The 23000-nt window shown below is 35.4% G+C and overlaps 1 protein-coding gene across 1 annotated transcript in view; it reads right to left on the bottom strand.

Annotated features, from left to right (window-relative positions):
- Window positions 1-1683: 1683 nt before the first annotated feature.
- The window catches only part of ACAP2 (ArfGAP with coiled-coil, ankyrin repeat and PH domains 2), a 44775-nt gene continuing 23458 nt past the window's right edge, over window positions 1684-23000 (bottom strand). The window contains exons 9-22 of the mRNA XM_009696601.1: window positions 20850-20870; window positions 17615-17666; window positions 16110-16210; window positions 14795-14900; window positions 14161-14369; window positions 13877-13946; window positions 12447-12541; window positions 11008-11174; window positions 10072-10164; window positions 8580-8767; window positions 8129-8238; window positions 7003-7113; window positions 6713-6774; window positions 1684-1904 (exon numbers count right to left, since the gene is read on the bottom strand). Of these exons, the coding sequence (XP_009694903.1) occupies window positions 1801-1904; window positions 6713-6774; window positions 7003-7113; window positions 8129-8238; window positions 8580-8767; window positions 10072-10164; window positions 11008-11174; window positions 12447-12541; window positions 13877-13946; window positions 14161-14369; window positions 14795-14900; window positions 16110-16210; window positions 17615-17666; window positions 20850-20870 (1489 nt within the window). The 3' untranslated portion in view covers window positions 1684-1800. The remainder of the gene's footprint in view (window positions 1905-6712; window positions 6775-7002; window positions 7114-8128; window positions 8239-8579; window positions 8768-10071; window positions 10165-11007; window positions 11175-12446; window positions 12542-13876; window positions 13947-14160; window positions 14370-14794; window positions 14901-16109; window positions 16211-17614; window positions 17667-20849; window positions 20871-23000) is intronic.

Below are 23000 nucleotides of genomic sequence, written 5' to 3'. Positions count from 1 at the left end.
TTCCTGTTTACAGGTGATATTCCTAAGTTTCTTATTATTTAGTCTAAATGCACTGTTTGATCAGGCAGAATCAGCTTTTCCCAGCATAATTAGACCACACATGAAGCAAGAACTGTTTTGTAAGATTCTTTTGCTTGGAAAAAGCATCTTGCAGAATTCTAAAACGCTGTTAGCTTTGCAGCAATAACCATCCCAATTTGAGGCACTATTATACATTTGATGCAAAATTATAAGTATTTGAAATACCTAGTTAAAATTTAACATGCCAGGAAGCTTAATTTTACCATAGTTTACAGATTTTTTTTTTATTTTTTGTTTACCCCAATTTTGCTTATCTTAGCCAGCCTGGAGAAAAGCCAATTCATTTCCTAAATACATTTAAACAGCAGGTTAGCATAATGCCATAGCTGTTAGGATTATTAAAACTCCCATTGATACTATGTTACCTACAAATTGCCCTTAAGTTGTCCATAGGGCAGACAAATAGATCATGAAGACTTGCATCTGCTGTTTTGGGGCTTCAGGTGATTACTGTCTAGGTATTAAATAACCTGACACTTAAGCATGTATCTACAGACACCATTTATGCATGCACATCAGCAGAGTGGAGCTCACTATTGAATAAAGCAAATTGCGTTGCTGCCCTCAGAATACAGCTGGAGAGCATGCTCATTTGTTACTTTGCAAAAATGTGCAGTGAAATTCCTAGCTTTTCTTGTGCACGCCTTAGTTTAGACAGCACATATACATTCACACCTTTGCAGATTATATAAAGGATACTGCTTCCTGATGTAAAGAATTGACTGCCCTAAATTTAGGGTGGCTGCATTATGTATAAGATTTCATATATGCAGCTCAGGGCTAGTAGCAAGAACAACAAAACACAAGGATAACAAACAGCCTTTGTACAACTGTTCTACACAAACTCTGTTGGCTCAATATTCACTTCCATTTCTCAAATTTCAAGTTTTGATATCAAAATACTACAAACAAACCCCACATCATGTCCAGAAGGATTAAGTTTATTTTTCATGAAAGGTTCCACATGCTTATTTAAAAGTGTACTTGCTGCACAGAAAGTTTAATTTATGAAAAAAAAAGGAAAATATATGGCTCTTAGAAGTTTGGTCCTCCAGGATATCTACCTATTGTGACTGACCCGCAGTCACTAGCATAAAGGCCAGCCTGGCGTTAAAGCTTCCACTGTGAAAGAGCTTGCAAAAGAGCAGGAATTACCATGTCTTGTTATTAACAGCCTACCCCTAACCAGAGTCAGAGTAGGAACAAGAGAATCTGTTAAGTTACAGGCCCACAAATAGAAGGACAACTCAGTAAGTCACTACTCAATTTTCCTCCTGAGCAGTCCCAGAAAATGCAACCCAGACCTTCTTGTCAGAGGCACATTCTTTACAGCAACAGGGAGATAGATGACAGTATGCGACACTAAATAGCAAAGCTGGTCTGATCATCCTGCCATCTGGAGTCTGCAACGCATACAGCTACGCTCTGCTAACTCAATGTATGAACACAGACAAACTTTGTACTTGCTAACAGGTACTAAGGTACTATTTTTGTACTGAGCTAGCAGGTATTCCTTTTTTTGAACATTTTCTTCAGCTGCTGAGGTATATGTACTGTAGAAAATAAAACAACTCATACATTTCCCCAGCTACCACAATCGAAAGCTACATTAGAGTGGTCATTTTATCCAAACTATCTAACAAAATGCATATAATTCACTCTGTTAAAGTAAAAAAACCACTTGCACTATAAGGATCAGGTTCTTTTTCTTCTTTACAATTAAGACTTCTGAGAGTCTGACTGCTGGAAACGGTTTAGCTTCTCTGGATTATTTGATGCCATTTGAGAAAAGTCACGAAAAATGTCCTGATAAATTTCATCTCCTAGGCAGAAAAGAAAAGGGAAACAGTTTTAAACATTTGTGATAGTTAACATCACCCACCGTCACACAAGTACCCTACTGAGCTACCAATTACTGTATAACACTTATTCATGTATAAAGATTGTTTATAGATGGAATGATGCTGATGTGAACTCTTCGGGACTGTTTACTTGCATGCACATTCTGCAGAAGCAAATTAAACAAAGCCAAACTATACCTGAAATAGTACCTCACAGGCAGCCACACAGAGGAAAGTTCAGAGTTAGAAAGGAAAAATGAAAGCATTTTAAAGCAATGTAAAAAGAAAAATGTTTATTAGCTATTAAAGAATAAAATCATTGTTTTTGCAAGGAAGTGTAACCAAGATTCTCTTCAGGAAAGTAGAATTATGCCATAAACAGCCAGACATCTTACAGCCAGACAGAACTCTCCATGAAAGAAACAATTAGCATGTATAAAAAAAACCCCCAATCCTAAGTAGAGAAATTGTTCATAAATCTATTACTTCAGCAAATATAAATTTTTACATGCATTACTGAACAGTCATTACATCTTTTAGTTTTATCTGTGAGAGTGATGATACTTTCTTTAAAGATCTTTCATTTGTTTGTTTTTGGTTTTTTGTTTTTGTTTTTGTTTTTGTTTTTTTTAAAATCTTCACACTTTGTGCTTAAACACAACCCGATTTCTAGTATGTATTCCAAAATAAAGGATAGCAGCAATTTCCACCAGGCCTGTCTCCCTCCCTCTCCCTGTCTACAGAGGAAAACACATTCAGGAATGATTACTTCTTGAATCATTGCCAAGTCATTCTTTTGCCACTTTAAAGTGGACATTTTCACATTCTTTCATCTGCTGCAGCATTTTAGGCCTTGAGTTCAGGTTTCATTTTAAAACATTAACCATACTATCACCTTCAAAGGGAATTAAATGCATAAAACATTTGGTCTGGTCAGGAACTATGCAGCCATCCAAATTTTACTGTCTTCCCAACACAGATGACCACACAGGACACAAGATGCCAGCACTACTGTTCCTTGCTGACAGCTTGATTAATAGCATGACAAAGAAATCAACCCAAAAATCTCATCATGTCTGTTGACCGTGAAGATTGGTTCCCCCTCCCAATATGTGGAAGAAAAGTATCATTCCACCACTTTTTTCCCAAAGGGCAGTTTTATAAAGGATATTTTTGTGTTTAAAAGTTTGACCCACAGGGAAAAGTTACATTGTTTTTCCATCTTTTAATGAACATTTCCAATATCAGAACTATTATTCTTCTGGAGATGAGACTCCATTCATTTGAAAACACTTTCAGAAATGGTAACTGACCTCCCAGAAATATTTAACATGCATGGCATGTGGGCTTATATAAAAACATAATGACACAATCTTTCCCAGACTTTAAAAGATAAATACATTCAATACTGCTGTACTAGGAAAAGTCAGTTCTAGTGAAGTTCCCTTTTGGTTTTCAGACTAAGTTTCAAGTATGTTCTACAGGTGAAGCAGGCACAGGACACATTTTATTTTAACAGTTTCTGATAGCTGCTTGCATTGGGAGATAAGCACAGAATGGAGGGAGTTATAACATTCACCAAAAGAACAGCTATGAAGAGCGCAAATTGGAATCAAGCCTGTATGATAAAAGCAATTATGCTTTTAATATGGAAGTGGGTTCTACAGGTGAACTAGTACTGTAGTTCAAGTTGCCATATTTGGTTCTTTCAAATTAACTTGAAAGAACAAACAAAAGCTATTTTTGCAAGATACATTGTGGCTCTGGTTTTGGCTCTATTACATAACAAAAATAATACATACAAAAATAGACTAAAATAAAGTGCCCCTTTACTTTGTATGCTGCATTAAAATACTTAATACTGTAAACCTTGTAATTATTTTAAAATCTTACTTTAAAATTGAATTCTGGAAATTCCCTTTCCAAGCAATGTTTTCCCTAAAGTGCAGATTTTATGTACAAAAATACTATAACACTGCTTTACCATTTAACACCAGAGTAACTCAAAAGGCACACATCATACATTCAAGAAAAGATAGGAAGAAAAAGTAGCAATGCTAATATCAAATAGTTAGCAGACATACTGTAGCACCAGAAGATGAGCACTCAAGTATTATACAAGGAACAGTACAATGGTGCATATGGCTTCTACCACCAGAAATGAGCTTTGTGGAACAAGTTAGTTTCAGCTAGTTCCCATTCTAGGAATATTTTGGAAGACCAACTGTGCCTTGCAAAGCAATATACACATTCTCTCAGTAGCTCAAACCAGCTAGGTATGTTTAAATTAGAAATGTTGATGCCATTAGCTACATAAGTAATAGTTCATCAACGGCATTATTAAAGCGGAGAAATAACCAGTTGGCTTCACTCTGATGACAGCAAACTCATACATCAATATTTACCCTCACATAGCTCCCAGCAAACATACAATTGCCTTGAAAATCCTTATTTTCTTCTAGAATCATAATTTTGGAAAAGAGAAGTTCTAAAATAAGGGCAGTGTAGATAATTTAATATGTATACGTAGTGAAAAAGACCTGTCTCCTCTATGACCATGTAAAGGTATCATACCTTGCAGAGACAGGTTTTGTGCTTATACTTACACATTTACACAACCCTTCTAGCAGGCTAGCAGATACTAACATTTAAAACACTCAAATATTTACTTCAACTTTTAAAAGAGACTTCAGCAAGTAAAGAATCAAGGAGTAAAGAGCAGAGCTATACTATCTAAAGATACAGCAAGATCTCCTGACTGGGACACTACGCTACAGCTTGTTGCTTGCATTTCAAAAATTATTCTAATGACATCCTCCCCTTGATTTTGGACAAGGTCTATCCATTGTGGCAGCTCTACTTTCCATTGTCAATTTTGCCTGTTTACAAGGATCAGATACTATCTGTAAAATATCTGGATCAGATCGCATCAACTGCAGTCTCTAGATTCTACTGTAATACAAACAGATCAAAAGGTCAAGATATTTTCAATGAAAGACTTTGCCAGCTTTTTATTTCATCTACCTACTTGAAGAATCTCTCTAAAAAATATTTTAAGCAAGATGTCAGGGCAAATAGTCTTCTCCATCTCCAGTTTAAACACATTCATATTTTCATGTAAGTAGTGCCTGTATTTGTTATGAATGAAACATTTTACTAAACATTTGTAAAGTTTAGTAACCAACAGACACTTTTTGTACAAGCTATAGAAACATATTTTCTGGTTTATACTAATTTTGGATTAGTGACGGGTTAATTAAATGACCTAAAATATTCATTTATGATTTAGCACAGAGCTTTTGAATATACCTACCTCTCTTAAAACAAATGTTTACTATTTGAAACTGATAGCTATTATTTTACCTCAAACTAAAAATAAGGAAACTCAAAAATACTTTAATATTTGTTACCTTCAGCCTGTCACTGAACTAGTATGCATTATATCAGAAAACAGCTTTATATTCAAAATGGCCAAACTGGCAACAGAATTTTTTCATATACATAGCCTGCTGCATTTTCTGAGTGGGGAATTCTTCCTCATTTAAGCTCATAGTCAAGTATATATTTTTATCTGTTGCTCTGCCAAAGAAAATATTTGAATGTTTGACTGTCCATAGTCCTTTTGTTGTTTCAATTTGAATTTCCTAGAATATTTGTTTAAAAATACATTTGAAAAACATCTATTCTTAAGGAGAAACTAAATAAATTGGGTTTATTTAATAGAATTCATCTGGGATATGGACATGAGACTCAGTGTTGCCCCTTGAGTATATTGCAGTCCCAATCTGGTAAGAGACATAAGCACACACAATCAGTAGAAAATACATAAGGGCTTTATAGGAGTGAGCCAAGAGTACTTAGCACTCAACCTTACAGATAAGGTTTGCCTTTCACTACTGCCAGGTATAGCGGTGCGTTTTTAGCTCTCTAACTTGACAATCAAGTGTGCCTCCGTTATTGATATTTGCACAAGATTAAATCAGGTTCCTATGGAAGTATACCATAATAGAAGAAATGGATTGCCTAAATATCACATCAGAACATAGTGTAAATTGGGACTGAGTGCCTGACAATAAATTTGCACATATTCATTAAATATAAATTGTTACTTTCTTGTACCAGTTGGCTCAAATATCTGCCAATTCTATTTTTTTTTAATCAAATGGTTAAGATACTATGCATACAAAAATACATACTTAAGAATGACTGTTTTGTTTCTGATTTGTATCTTAAATAAAAATATTTTAAAATAAAATTTGAGGAAATAATGCTTTCCTATTTCTGTCTGGAGTTGTTTTGAAATATTTGATGTACATTTTTACATTGGTGTGTAAGCATTTTTTCTTAAGAAAAAGAGAACCATTCCACAGGAAGGAGAATGGTATCCTGTAATAAGATGAACTCCTCAACTGTCTCTGAGCAACCTGAGTCAGAAGGCTGCTATTAAGTAACATCAGGTAAATCCTAACATTACGTGAATTTCAATGGAACATCAACAGGAGGAAACTGTGGACAACTACCAGCAAAACAGGTTGGTAATGGCTGTAGTAACACACACTACTATAATAATGTACTTTAAACTCTCCTTTTAGGTCCCCTAAATACTCTGACAAAGTCACATCAGTGAATTTCAATGAAGTTTTAACATGTGTCAGTTGTTTATAAAAAACATTATTGTATGAAGCTATTTCAAATTTCCCTCAGATCCTAAGAATCTAATTGTAAACTGATAAATTCCTGAATACACTTCTTATACTGCATTTCAGTATGGTTATTAGTAGAGTATTGACCTGGCTGTCCATAGAGTCCTTCCGATTCACGCATTTCTTCATTCATCCTTGCTAAGCGCAACCTATGATTTAGGAAACAAAAAGAACAATGTAAACTTTAAAGCACTAAAAAAGACTGCAATTCAAGACCTACAATGCACTCCTGAACCTCAAACCAGTGAGGTCATCTATGGGTAGTGTGCACTCTGAGTTTTCTTTCGTTCTCCCAATTTCGACATTTCTTAGGTTTTTAACTTCAAACAGAATAGGAAAACCTAGTTACCTAGTCAAAAACAGAACATACAACTTACAATGTTACAATATCTGCATTTGCAGCTTCTACTGCTATACTCAATGGATCTTTCCCATCTTCATCAGTGGCATGCTGGTTTGCTCCTCGTTTTAGGAATAAACACACTTGTCTGTTTAAAAAAAGCATTTAAGAAAAATTTTCACAACAGTAAAGGAAAAAGGCAAATAAAAGTGGATGCAATGTATTTGGCTTAAATCACCAGAAGTTTCTTGCACATATCAAAACAGCACTGTTCATCTAGAACAACTAAGACATTAACACAGTAGTAGGCAAAACCTTTAATTATTTAATCCACATTAGAAAGATAGCCTAACTCAAATCACACTAGTGCAGCAAGGAGCTGAACCCTTTAGAAGGGAGACTCCACCTTCCTGTATCATCTTAGGTTGTAGAACCAAAAAACCTCATCCCTTTTACCATGACAGACAAGAACCACTGAGCAGAATAAATCAATATAGGAAGGAATACAGTTCACAGGTGCCCAATTTACCCAATAGAAACTGATCTCATGTTTCTCTGCTATTATAATTCTTCATCTTTATAAACAGAGCATACCGGCTAAGCTTACGTCTTGTACTCTCCCGAGCTGTTGCACTCTATTTAGAATTCATGCCTGCAAAGAGTTTGGGCACTACCAACCAGATTCTGATGTCCTCATTTGAACTGAGCTGGTACAGGGTTTCAGTTAAAAGTCATGACTCCAAAACTCAAGATGTAGTGCAGTATATTTTGAAATGAGATACACTCTCAGCGCAACATACAGGTAGGACGAGTCAGAAAAAAGCCTTGGCTCTCACACATCACTATTCCTCCTATTTGTATCCTATTTCTTAAGAAAATGAGAAAAATCTCATGAGCCTTCACCAAAAGTTCATGCTATTTCAGAGTATTATTAAACACGTTCTTATAAAATGGACCAAAGTGTGTTTATAGGTGTGTGTTTTGCTGGTGGATGAGACTGCTAATTCAAAATGTTACTTCCTCTCTCTCCACAAAAGTTTAAGAAAAACCTAGATCACCTGAAATATATTAAAATGCCAGAATATTTGGGGAAATGAAGAAGGTTCAACGTGAACAACTACAGTAAAGGTTGGCCATTTGCAAATTCTGGAACAGTGGGTTACCCAGTGTGTCCTAGAACCGTGGCATGGTGCAGGGGTCCTCTTCCTTTCATGTCTCTGATGTTCACATTGGCCCCATTCTGCAGCAAAAATTCACAAGTAACCAACGAACCCTATGGAATAAAAGCAAAGACACAATTCAGCATCAGATCTCTAGAATAAGAGCCAAACCTGTTCTGCCTTCTCACCACTGAGTCACATGGCAAAGAAAACAAAAAACAGATTTGCTTCCACACCAAATTTAAACACTACTAGGTTATATAATACCAAACAAAGCATTAACAGGAAAAAAATAGTTCAGAAACAACTTTGAGAGAACACTGTAAAGACAGCTTCAGCATCACATTATCATTCATTAGCAAAGCAAGCAGTTCAAAAGGAACAGTGACACAGAAATATCCCTATTATTCCCCTTCCCTTCCTCCCACATCAGTCAGTGCTGTATATCACATACCCCTTGCACTGCCTGAATGAGTGGTGTTGCTTTGTTTTCTTCTACATTGACCCAGTTTACTTCAGCTCCATGGGCCAATGCTTCTGCCATATCGGGAAGATTCTTCTCAAAGGCAGCTCGATAGAGCTGCAATCCTGGGCTAGGCTGTTTGGAGTCACAGAACACAGAAGATTCTTGCTTGTCTCCTTCTGAAAAGAAAAAACAAATTGCTTATCTAATCCTTGTTTTTATAAAGTACCTCCTGGAATTCTGACCAAAAAAAAAAGTAATTTCTCTGGCATTAGGTAGCTCAGATTTTGCAGAATGTTGTGTGTTGTTGCCCCATTCTGCCAGAAGTCACAGATGCCTTTAGCTTGTTCCAGTATTCAGGCATGGCCACTTCATAGAATTATTACTGTCCCAGAAAAACATTCTGTCCACATTACTGACATGTGTGAATATCATCTAATCCACATATTCCATGTCATTTCTAAGAAATTATTTTAGGTTAGAAGTGTGTTTTATCCTACACTGCAAGACATGAATAAAACTAACTTCCTGCAGAGATGTAGTCACACAAATACATCTTTATCTGCAACAGCTTTATACATCTGAATATGAGGTTAATACTGTTCTGATCTAATTTTCATTAAAAGATACCGTTGTCATTTACCAATTACTTGCTGTGGCTATAATCTTTTGGACTAAAGCATAATCTTTCTTTCCATCTCTATAACAGTTACACAGAGTAAAGTCTGGGAGATAAAGACATTGTTATATATAAGCTTTCACAAGTTACAGCATCATAAGTGTTTCTACAATGCAGTCAAAGAAAGCATCCAAGCCACATGCTGCTTCCCTACAAACCACAGCTGTGAACTACTGGATTAAAAACATACTTCAGAAGAGTGCTTTGATGTAGAAAAATAAGTATGCTTTATAAATAAGTATTTTTAATATTTTGACAAGCCATATTCAATACCTCTGTCAGACAGGATGCTAATATTAGATAGCAAATAATTACATCAATCAATTTATAAAACTTTGAGTAAAGGGGGTAATGTTTAGAGACAAGGTCAATTGCACCCAAGTAGAAAACAGAAAAATTAAACAAGAATGCTCAAATAACACATAAAAGCCTATTATCTGTGACTTAACAGGAATTCTACCTCCAAGAATTTAACTATTCATAAAAGGATTATGCATTTCTGTCGAGACTTGTCTGTATCAAAACGCAGTGTCGCTCTATCTGCAAAAAAAAGTTCTGGCTCAGTACCACCTGACTGGAAAAATACAGTTTTCTGAACGCATTTAGAAGGATTCAATGTCATTCTTGCTACCAAGCCTGGAGGAGAGGAAGGTCATTCAAGCAATTATTACCCTTGTTAAAAATGTTTCAGCCCACCAGGATAGAAGAGACATGAATTGCATCACCAAGTACTAATCTCTTTTACAAGAACACACTACCAAGAAGTGATTAAATTTTCACCTTAAAATGCAAAGCCTAACACACCTGGTTCATACAAACTGTTAGTTGATATAGTAGAGGCAAGGTGTTCTCTGCTGTCATCAGCACTCTGCTGGATCCCACTGTCACTGCTTCTTACTGTTTTGGGGAGAAACAGTAATTACTATGCAGACCGTAAGTTACCTATTCTTCAAAGATACCATGATAATAAAGCAAGCTCTTATACTTGGTCCTGAATACATAATTTTTTAACAGTTACTAGTAATTATTCAACATTCTTAATGCATCTGTAGAAAAATATGAAGTCACATATAGCAACCATAACATTTATAATAATAATAATAAATGTCAAAGATTATTAGAAAGGAAAAGATCAGGATAAGTAAAAAAGCTTAAATTATTTCATGAAAACACTAAGCAATGCAGTAGCCTGGAGAAAATAGATTAAAGGCAGGGAGATGGCCACAACACACAATGGATCACTACTGCAAATACTGAACACGCCATAGCTGTAGTACTTACTACTACGTAGTTTTGAAGAGGTATCAAAGTAGGAGAAGAGTGAATCTAGTTCATCAGGACAGAACAGAGACTCCCGCCTCGCCTCGTCGCTACTTACAGCAACCGCTGGGACATGCAAGTTAGCAAAGCACAAAGCAGGCAGTAAGGAAGGGATAGGGCAGGAAAGAACGTTATTGGAAAAATCAAGAAGGATGAAAATACGGAGGAAAGAAGGTGGTTAATATGTTTCTGAATGATAAGCACCCCCACTCTAAATTCTTCCCCACCTAAAAATGCACATCTCTGAACAAGTCTCTTCTCCCCTATACTTCTGAACTAGGCTATGACCCATTAAAAGACAGATTCTGATTTCTCTGCACAAGGCAGGAAATAAATTAATCAAAAAATATGCTACTTTGAAAAGAACGTGTAATATAGTTAAGGAGAGAGGCGTGTAAATACCTTTTTGGGATGTTGCACCTTGCTCCCCTGCCAAAAGGGATTTTTCAGGGCCACTGTGACTTTTCTCTTCCTGACTTTGAGGCAAAACTTTTGTTCCAGATTCAAGCGGAGATGCTGACACAGGTTGCTTCTCTACAAACTTTCTTTCCACATATTTTGCTCTGATGTATGCCTCCTTCTCCTGTCTGTCATATACAAAATCCCTAGAGTTAGTAAGCTAGTATTTTAGTATTTTCATGTATTAAAAGAACATCTATTTCATACTAAAGCCAGCAATGAAAACTGTAGTTTGGCATTGCACATAAGACACACTGACAGTATGTTTTCAGAAAGATGAAAAGCACACTAACTCTTTCTGGATTCTTGATTAAATTTTGCATAAGGCTCAAAAGAAAGTAATTTTGTTAAGTTCATATGTGTATATTTTCTTTTAGGCAGAGACTTTAGAAAGTGGTAGGTGAAAGAAATAAGCATTAGTTACTCTGACTTTTTAGTATTAATTCTTTATATACATTTTACATTGATAATAACCAATTAATATAGCATGCATTTAGTTTCTTAGGTAAATATAAACTGCAACATTTGTTAAAGGAACATCAAGATTGCACAAGAGAACAACAACAACAATAAGCCCCAGGTAGGCACAGCCATCAGTTCCATAACGCATACTGAAATATTTTTTTCTTGTAACCTGAGGTTATCATCTTAAGACACACACACCAGTTGTGACAAACTGATGAAAGGGGCTATGAAAGATACTACTGAAACTGCTGAAAAACAGTTACCACTAGAAGGAATATCCAGTAAATCTCCTACATTATTTATATTATTAGCATTGTCTCCAAAATGCCAACACTTTATAAACCACTGTTTTCTGTACCATAAAACTGCCTGACAGCAAGCAGCACAGTACTGGAAAGCTGGTAAAAAACAAAGTTTTAAAAGTCATCTTATACTGCAGAGTAAAACATTAGGAAACTACTTTCAAACACAAATTAGCATCAGAGAAATGGAAGACAGCAGTACAATCATTAGAAGGTTGCTGATCAGGGAACAAAACTCAAACTCAAGAACTGTAAACAAAAGGCACAGCCATAGGCTCCTTCCAGGAGCACTCACAGACCAAATACAGCTGGCTGAGATGGTACAAAGCAGACAGGAAACAAAATTAACATGCTTACATTGATGAGACAGAACAGGATGCCATAGAGTTGCCAAAAGGAGGGAGTGAGATTAGAAAAAGAACAAGTGAAGAAGAGAAGCCAAAAGGGACCAACAGAAGGAATACCCAATAAAGATACACACTGAGAAAATGGGGAGAGCAAAACATACTGGTGATAAGGGGGAACAGAGTAAATCAAGAGTGTTACACAGTTAACTGGCAGCATCTTTTAAGGCTGGGGGCCAAAGGAAGCAACAAGAAAAAGAAGTAAGAGGCACCGCTAGTAAATTACTACCTTTGGCTTCCAGGTTGTGGCTTCTTTACTCCCACTTTTTCCAATTTCGCTTCATATATTCTATTTATAACATCATTTCCCAATTCACACATAAGCTACGAAGCAAAATAAATAAATTCAAACATATGAATGAAGCAAAAGGCTTCATCTATTTAGTTGTTTTTAACCTCACTCAGTCTATTTTCACAACTTAGTATTTTCACTGGTAAAAGTACACTTGCAGAAATAAGCATAGGTATCATGATAAAGAAACAATCAGTGAATAGAAACCAAATTCTGAGTAAAATAGTTAAAAATATAGTCACTTTTTAAAAGTGCCATTCCCTTCTGAAAAAATTACCATCTGTCATTCAAGAATCTTTTTCGTCCATTCAGAATGACATCTGCAGGTCTCATTAACAAAGGTACTCTTTTCCATCACCTTTGCCAGTAGCTATTCTTATCTCATCAGCAAGAGACAACTCATTTGATTCTATTCCATCATATCCAATAGCCATTTTTGCTAAACCATAATCTGTTATGTTCATAGAAAAAGATTAAACACAAAAAAAAAAGCCTGCACATACTACTTTGAGGAGAATTTGGCCCATGAAGTCCAACTTACTGACGGCAATGAACAGACTTCTTGCTTCTAATACCAGGCAAAACATTCAGCTCCAGTATTTACATGAACAGGACAAGGGGTGTAGTTTTTGGGTTTGTTTTTTTTTGTTTGTTTGCTTCCTCAGCATGAACACATTGATATTAAAATTATTTAAGGTCAAACCACAAGAGAAACACCTCCACTCACACTGTCTTTTGATTGTTCAGAGAAGCAATATCTAAGTGCCAGAACATCAGAGCTAGCAAATGCTTTGCATCAGTTAGCCAGTTGCACACATGCATCCATGCGTGAGTTCCTATTCCAGTATTTCAATGTCACATGATTTTCATAACCATGTTATGTTGCAAACTAGAATTTTGGCACACAGATAGCACACAAGAGCAGTTGCATGAGTGTTCTCCTATGAGTACAAAATCAAGATCTCACTAAGAGTTGGCATTTGAATTTTCAAGTATACTTCAGGCTGATGTAGCACTTCCAAAATTTTTCAGCCCACTATATTATTGGTCTGTAAACAGATTTCCCTTTTTACATGTTGAAAGTATCAGATGAAACTTACTACTCAAAGTGCATTTGCTAACCTGAAGTTGTCATAAGTTGTTCTGACTCGCAAGTCTGTAACAAGAATGACTACTGCTACGGCACACATAAGTGTGAATTAAACAAAACCACAAACAACACAAGTATAAACATGTTCTACTTATAAGTGCAAGACACACACTGGGTACAAATGCAAGCATTTCCTGCACTGAACTCTATGATGCAGAGGCTTTAGAACAACAATCTCAGAAACAAATAGAACCTTGTTTCAAAAATACTATCATACCTTTAGAAGTTCAGGTTCCCATGAATCCAGCGTTAAAGATCTTACTTTTGAAAAGTGGACTCCCAAGCTCCTAAACACCATGAAAAAATATTAACCTGTAACTACATGCTATGTCTTACCTCAGACAGCTTTACCATTAATTTATGCAAACAAAACAGTTATCTTAATTCTGTTTACAAACAGGGTCTCTAATCTTCCTTCAATACACAGCTGAAGCATCAAACACCACCCTTCGTAATTAAATCAATGCACAAATCAAATACAGTTCTGAAGAGCTCCCCAACCTGTGTATCCCAGAGCACCCAATGCACAGCGTGATTCCTAGGTTGATACTGGCCCAGCGAGGATCTGGCAAACCACAATCACAGCAGGCAGCATTACCAGGAATACACTGCACTCGCTGTAGAGCACTTTCTCCCTTTAACAACTTCTCTTTCACCTCACTCCCAGATTCTAGGCTTCCAGTAGAAGGGGATGATTTCTTTTCCTGTTTCTAAAAAAGAAAAGAAACAAACCAAAGAGACACACACACTAAATTAAAGAAATAAAAGTCCTACAGATACTGACTGTGCACTAGAATCCTAGAAAAGTAACTTCTGCATTTAAGGCCATGGAAAGCCACAGAACTGAAAAAATGTTTAGCTTTTTAGAATATAGAACTAAATATAGGAGTATCCTATGAATTTTAATCACATCACAGAAAAATCTCATCAAAACATATAGGCCAAAGTAACATTAGTAAGATGGAGAGAAAGATAGATTAGATACCAATCATAGCCTTCAAAATTTCATTGCATTTCCACAGGAAGACAAACAATGGATTTCTTTTTTTCCTCCCCTGCCATAAAAATAGGTTCTTTATTTTTAAATTTTCAGGATCTAAAGGGAGGTTGGTTTTGGGTTGGTTTTTAAACTTACCTCAGTCTCATCCCCTTTCTCTCTATATGCTGTAGCAATACTGGTCTGAACAGCCTTAATCCATGCCTGCCGCAGCTTTTCCGAGTCAGCCTGAAGCATGCAGCTTCTGTGACAAACCACAGATGTGCTCAGATTCAGAGACTGACCAAGCAGCTAACATCAAACAACACATTGTTCAATAAAACACAGATTCTTGAGAAAGTTTCTTACTATCACCATAAATACATTGTTTAGTAGGTATCATCTAATAACCCCCTTTATTTTGAGATGACAAAGTAGCTGGTCCTTTATGAATTGCAAACTCCTTGTTTCAAAACTATTTGCAGGCAATGCTAAAACATATAGATACGATTCTTCAAATAACCCAGAGAATGGCTTAGCTTCCTATTCCCTTTCTTTTCTTATTCCAAATCTTTCATTTTTATATCCTCACATGCAATTTAGCTCCATGACTAATTACACAAGATACAGGCATTGGTCCTCAAAAACACAGTTTCATTCACTGAGATTGAGACAAAATTATTTTAAAGCTCTCTGACAACGAATGAACTATTTTTCACACCAACAATCAAAGGAAACAAATCATGAAGTATAAAACTGTTAAAACTGCTGAAAGAGTATAGGCAAGCAGGAGCAAAATGCACATTAAAGTGAATGACAACTGAGGATGCAAACATTAGGACAGTAATCTATTAAGAGAAATGTAAGTAGGAGTGGGGAGTGTAGATAACATCCAAACCTAAAAGCAGGTTGACCTTGTATCAAAAACTTAGATATGGTCACATCTCAAAATCATTAATGAGAAATCCACGTCCTGTCCTTGCTGCGGCAGGACTGCCATTCTTCCGCAAATACAACCAATACACTGCACTGCTAGAGCTGAAAAATATTTTTCTTTGGCAGTTTCATTTAGTGCATTTTGAAATGTAACTTAAGACTACTGAGACACCAACTTACTAACATGTTTCTCTCTCATTACAATCAATCAGAAATTTGGAGAAACTAAGATCTATTTTCTACATTACTAAGCAGCTTGATAGTATCAGCTACTAAGCCACAACAGCTCCATAACCAGAAGCCATCTATAAGTAAAGCACAAGAATGCATGTTTATTTTAATGCCAAAAGTAAACTAAATACTAGGAACACTTCTCATAGCATCACTTACTCTTAGCCAAAACTTCAAAGAACAGGATTGTTGATACTTTTCCTGTTTTGATCTACCCCCAAGAGAAATGTTAATCTTGTATTTCAAGACAACTGAATGTAATGATTTTTTAATTTTTAAATAGACCTGCGCCATCACTTCCCCTTACTTTGTTGGAGAAACCACCTCAAAACAGAAACGCCTTTCTATGTCTTCACAGTGTTTAACTGTGCAAAGTCGTAAGTCTTCAACAACTACTGTGGGATTATCCTAAGAGAAAAAAAAAAAAAACACCACAAAAAAGTCACATAGAAGAATAAAGTTGCTAATAATCCCAAACAATTTATCATTTAATTCTATTTGCTTGTTTACACAAATTTTTCCTCCAAAAACAAAATTTTAAATAGGTGAAATCAGAGATACTTAGCAAGAAATATATAGATAAATTTTAATGTTTAGTTATATTTAATGAAAATTTAATACAAACTTTGGAGAATTCCTTTTTACCTACAATTCAATCTACTAAATAATCAATACTTGAAATTTAAACAACAGTATTCAAAGGAGTTCAAAGATACTTTCTAAGAGATGCAATTAACTCATAAATAAATCAGAAAGATTATACCTAAATCAGCAGTACTATAAGTGCCAAGTACAAAAACCAGAAGCTGGATGCAGCGGTTTTGAAAATTTGATTTAATTCATAAGAACTCTGTTCTAAACTAACTGCATTTTAAAGCTGCATTTAAAAAAAAAAAACACACACAAACATTAAAGTGTAATCACAATTCACAAACACAAAATGCTCAACAAAAATGTTTGTTTCCTTTCCCACCAAAAAATGAAGACCCTTGATTTGATAGCATCAGATAACAAGGAATAGCCTCTGAACATGGTCTGTTAACATTGAAGAGAAATGAATTGTCAGAAGCTCTTCCCCATTTTGTTCTTCCGTTTCTGTACAGTTCTCTATTTTTTTCCAACATGAAGAACAGTTATAGCTATGTGGTGCAAAAGCACATTCTAGCACAGCAAACAAAGGAGCACGGGCCCAAATGTTGATTGAAAAGGTTGGCTTTTACAGCTTGGGGCAGAGTTGTACTTGCTGCTGTAATATACAACAACTGTAGCTTCCCACCAGCAGAAAGACGGATATTGACTGCTGATCCACCTTACGTTTTCAGTATTAAATACATGTATATAGCATCCCTGACTGTTTCATAACAAATGCTTTCATGCCTTTTTTTTTCCTCCCCCTCTCTCCCCAGTTGCTAAATTGGATATGTGAACCCAGTAAGTAACTGGAGGGAACAAGTCCTGAAAGAGCTAACACCATTGCTCAAAGAACAGCATGGAGTATTTATCTACCAGTAAGTGCATACAAGTCTTTTGGGACCAGCAACTTTTAAGGCTCTTCATAAACCTTCTCTGCAACAGGGTAACAAAACCCTCTGCAAATAAAGTATGTGCTTACAAGTTACTGTGCAGGAATCTCAAAATCTAAAAGTGTAGCTATTAGTCTCATTTTACAAAGGGAAAAACTAATTTAGAAAATGCAGTAGGTAGTTGTAGACTACACAGGATGCCAATCTCAGCACTTTCTCCTTCCCCTGATCAATCAGGAAAACCATCACCCACATCCCAAACTACCCGAAGTCAGTTTTTGTTACCTACCTTAAATTTCTTCTGGTACACAAGTTGGTTATTTTGTATTGAGAACCAGCGCCTATTCAAATGAAGAGACATCCAGAGAATAGATAACTCATTTTACAGTGCTTATTTGACCAAAATATGCTAACATACAGTCTACAGAGAGACCGTACAAAAGAATTCACAAAAGTAATGCCGCAGTCAGTTTTGGCAAGTACTTCATGAGAAAAATGAAGAAAGGGAAAGCAGAGACAAAACAGAAAAGAAAGCAAGGTTCAAATAATTTGAGTCCTAAACAAACACATTCATGTTATGACAACATTAGTTAAGCTATCACACAAAACATTTTCATTTCAAAGAACATTTACTTCTGTATTTTAGCAGCAAGCTACAATTTTAAGTAATTGTTTTGTAACACAAATTCAGATAGTTTGAATAACAAAAATACTTAAACTATGTAAACCGCTCAATCCTGAAGTATTTTTAAGATTAGAACTAGGAAATAACTTACTAAGGCCCTAAAAATACTACAGTGTTGCTATCCCATGCAGGTTTAATGTCTATCTATATTTGGCATTTCTTAAAATTTTAGATGCTTAAGTAAAAAGATTGTATACAAAACCAAAGCCAAAAACCAAGGAAAATATTTTAAGTAGGATCCTAACTTAAGCATCAGCTTTGTAGGAGAATAGCAAATAAAAGATTTAATGAAGGCATCCTATAAAATCCAAAAGGTAACGTAACTCTTGAGAACTCCTCTGAACTGTATTCTTCCTTGTCAAACTCACTGTTCAGATGGGATACAATTCACAGAGAATGGAAAGATCATTCATATTTTGGAAAAAATTATGAGCGCCTCAGACATCTAACAATGGTGTTTTATCAGACCACTGAATATTTAAAAAAGCAGCAAATATAACCATCCCTTTCTAGCTCTTCTGGGGATGCTGAGAATAAAAGCTAACCAATCATCACTGGTTTTGAACAGACAAAAATGAAGGGAATGTAAAAAATAATTCAGTCCTGCAGTGAAATTCACACAGTTTTGTTTTGCTCAGGTTTTTAACATGAACTTGTGTTTACCACATTATAATTCCTCAATTATCTCAAATACCCCACTTATACCAGACATCACTTTCTCCTGCACTGCCAATTAGATTGAATGGTAACAGTATACAAAATATTGTATTGCAACATATCTCATTACTCTCCACAGGCTGTTGAACTTCAAGCTACTTCAATTAGTAACAAGAGGGCTCCATATATTTATTCAACCACCACAAGCCATTCATGAAAAGAAGCACACAAAGATTGTTAAGAAAAATTAAGATATACAAAACAAGTTAGATTCAAATCAGGAAATCTAGTATTTGTTAGAAAAGTTAATACTTAGTAGACAGATGAGATTCTACCTTTTAACAATTAATATTTTCAAATGTTGTGCAGATATATTTAATTTAAAAAGCAACAACAGGATCTTCTTTTAATACTGGATTTCCAACATAATAACAGTCTTCTTTTCGGGTTAAGATAATTGAACAGAATAATGCAAAAAGATAACTACTTTTTCAGTTTATTAACAGCAGTAGTTTTGGTCACTGCTATCTAAAAGGTATCACCTTTACCATCTATTTAAAAAAAGACACAGATGCAGTAATTAAGCCTCAAATATGAGCATAAGACAGGTTATTGGTAATATTTAAATAGGTAACAAAAAAGAGCACACTAGAAAGGAAAATAAACTCAGACTTATGTGCTTTTTTTGAACATAACACCAAATAGAAAAACATGAAAAGGAGTGCCTAAGTGATAAAGGAAAAAAAAAAATGCAGTCTTGCCCCAAGATAACATGCAATGGAGCAAATCCCTAATAATGGCCTTGTGTAGTATAACTAGCTTCATTAATGCAATGCTTCATCTGTTCTACAGCTAAATATTTAGAGAGTTAAAGTAAATAAGCTTCAATCTGATCAACTGGATATAAGTGAGCACACAAACTGTAAAACAAGTTTGTGTCATCTTTAAAGCCCAGTCTAGAAGTTTTCAAAATATTCCAGCCCCTTCTTTATCTAGTAGAGAAATTAAATCTGTTTAAGAGAACTTTCCAGTCCAGACAAAAAGTGTGGAGCTTTTTTTTTTAAAGAAATTCTTATTGAACAAGATCAACAATTTAGAATGTAGTATAACTTGTAGATCACACTTTTGAAATAGATGTCAATGGAAAATAAATTTAATACATTTTATTGTATGCTTGAAAAATAAAAGCAGCAGACTCCCCTCCAACATGCCAGCATCACAGCAGTTTTATTCAGGGTAAAAACCTTGAGTTATTTTATATCAACCAAGTATTATTAATAAACTCTACTCATTACTGTAGGAAACAAACTGCTGGAGGTCTACAGTAGTAACAGCCAGGAACTTCTGAGATCCAGTTTATGTACTGAAGGTGCTGTTACAGGGTATACCACATCTATCCTGTTCTAAGAATTAATGTTCAAAAACCTTTAGGCAACCTGTGTGCAGTAATCCACTATCAAAATTTCTTTAAATGTGTCATTCTGTCAAAAATAGAAGAGAAGGATGGTAAAGGAGAAAACATACTTGGGGAATCTTACAAGTAATTTGCCCTGCCTCACTCAGTAGTAGTTAAACATAGCTGTTTCGCTTTAGAAACTCAGTGTTTTCCATCATTTGTACCTACTCAATTCTAAAGAGTATGTTAAATAGAAAACAATACAAAATTCATTGAAAAAACATTTCCAATTTCTGAGAACTCAGAGTAATACCAAAAAAAATATAAAATTTAAATTTGTTTTACATTAGAAAATGAATCATGCTTATTGATTCTCAAAAGGAAACAGTTTTCTTCAATAGTTGCTATCAGCACGCAAATAAAACAGAGTGATTAAGAAATGCACAACATTTAAAACTTATCTCTATTTCCAACACAGTTGGTAAGAAAAATCTCACCAACTTCAATTGGAAAAAGTCAAAACACTGATTTTGTACGCTCAGAAGTTTGAGTGCAGAAACTTTGCTTTAATTCCTTTTCAGCTAAAACTAGCTCAATCTTGCTAATTCTTTTAAGGGTGTTGAGCAGCAGGTATACTGGCATCCCAGGCAGAATCCTTCTGTTATTTTCTTAGACTGAGCCACTTACACATCCATTGCAAGTAATAAAAATTAAATGCAGGGTTAATTAAGAGCTTTCTGCGTGCCAAAGAAACATTGGGAAGGTATAAAAGAAGCTGGTTGGTACCTGATGTGATCTGGCTTTTTCCTGTCATGTGAAAAAACGGGGTAGGATTAAAACATAAGGGAAAGGAGGAGAAGGAATGAAAAATGCAAAATGAGCAAAATAAGCAAAGAATTAGCATGATCTGAAAATACAGCAGAATTAAAAAGGAAAACATTTAATGCATCCAACCTAAAAACTACTCAGAACATACTAGTGTTTGATAAACGCTTTTCTCCCTACACATGTTTTTTCACGCATATCTTCCTTCATGATACGGACTTATTTTTCATTTGAATTTCTAGGAACCAAAACAGCTCTCCATCTACTGCTCCACAATCATAAATGCATCTGATTTCAGTTCCTGATGCCTCAAGAAAAATTGTGTACAATAAGATATATCATTTACAAACAGACATACATTCAAAAAAACAGGTCTGCATACCCATTACTGTAGGACTTTCCAGTATTTCAGATAATACACTTTAGTGGAATCAAAATGATATCCGAAATACTCATGTACATTATACACTATGCATTCAGACACAATAAAAAGAGATTGCAACATCTCGCAGCTCTTTCAAAACACAGCAACACTGAATTGCAAATAGCTCTTGTGGTTTACTTTGTAACCTGCTCACACACTGTTTCTCAAGCCAGTGTCATGCAGAACTACCCCAGGAATGGGAAACTCGATGCAAAAGCCCAAATAACTGAAGACTTCAGACAATGAAATCCAAGCTGCCAGCTGCCCCAGGAAGAATCTAGAGCATCCTAGCAAGAAATTAGCTTGGATTGGAAACAAAACAAGATTTTGTTCATTAGAACAGATTTGCCCCCCTTCAAAGAGCTGCATTAAATGGTTTCGATTTTTTTCTGCCCCAGCAACCAGACTTTTCCCAGAATAATCCACTATGGTGCCTATTGATCCATTGACCAAGACACACATACACAAACATCTCAATTCTCTAACTTGTTAGCTAAACTCATACTGATGTGTGTCAAACCCAGACAAAATCCATTGTATCATTTTCTTTCTTCTTATGTTTTTAATGCTGGCAAGTATACACTAAGAGCGGTAATTGCAATGATTTTCGGTGGCTTTAGTTCAGTCTTAAAGGAGTACTTAAAAAGGCCTAGGAACCACCAAAATACCAACTGACACCAACAGAGGGAAAAGAGAAGCTACCATTTTAAATACATGTTACTACTGACAGTAGTAGTTAGCAAGGAAGATCAGTGCCATCACCCTTGGCTCAGAACATGAAGAAATTCCAGTATTTCCTTCTAGGCAAATTCTTCTGTTTTTCTTACAGCTGGTTGATTTTCCATTCACCTCCCCCAAAGATGGGTGTATAATGAAGCAGCAAACTACCCACCCGAAAAGAACACTGAAAATATCTTGTCTGTCTCCGAGTCTCTGACTTCAGCTCTGAATTCCCTCATATAAAATATATAATTCTCTAAATGTTTCCTCCTTTGGTATTTCATTGTACATTTTTACACACAAACCAGTTTAATGCAATGACACAGTCCTTTCTTGTACACTACCTAGTAACGGAAAAACACTCCCACCTCTAATATATGTTAAACTTCAATCACTTATCTCTCTACAGCTGAGACTGCAATACTACATAAGTGAAGCATTCCATCACTAGAAACAGGCAGTGGAAAGTGGCAATGACCACTTCAGTGTCTAGAATGTAGCAATTACAAATGTATTCAGACATAAAAATAAGATAAAAATACTTCTCTGTTTTTATTAAAATCTGAAAAATGGGGTTAGATTCAAAAACTAATAGCTGTGTCTATGAAGGTGTTCTTAAACATCTATTTTATGATAATAGTAGTGGTTTCATAACAATTAGTAATGGTTTGTGAATATGTGAAGTACAAAATTAAAATGATTGATTGAATTTCTAAACTGTGTTTACAGATAGCATATCCAATGCAATTCTCTGCCTAATTCTGAAGCATCCAACTAGCCTATCACAGCAAGATAAGTTATCAAGAATCTAAGATTAAAAACGGTTAAAGGTTTAGCTTTGTTGAATACTCCTGTGACAAACAGGAGAATAAACTGTAAGCAAATATAAGTTATATAGTAAAAGTAGGTAGCTCTAACTCATTACTGAGCTGTTTACCTTGGTTCTCTTAAATAACTTACTGTTTGGA

Source organism: Cariama cristata, unplaced genomic scaffold, assembly GCF_000690535.1.
Source record: "Cariama cristata isolate BGI_N322 unplaced genomic scaffold, ASM69053v1 scaffold27353, whole genome shotgun sequence".
Taxonomy (NCBI): domain Eukaryota; kingdom Metazoa; phylum Chordata; class Aves; order Cariamiformes; family Cariamidae; genus Cariama; species Cariama cristata.
Note: the sequence above shows the minus strand (reverse complement) of the source record. Positions and strands in the feature narration are given on the sequence as shown.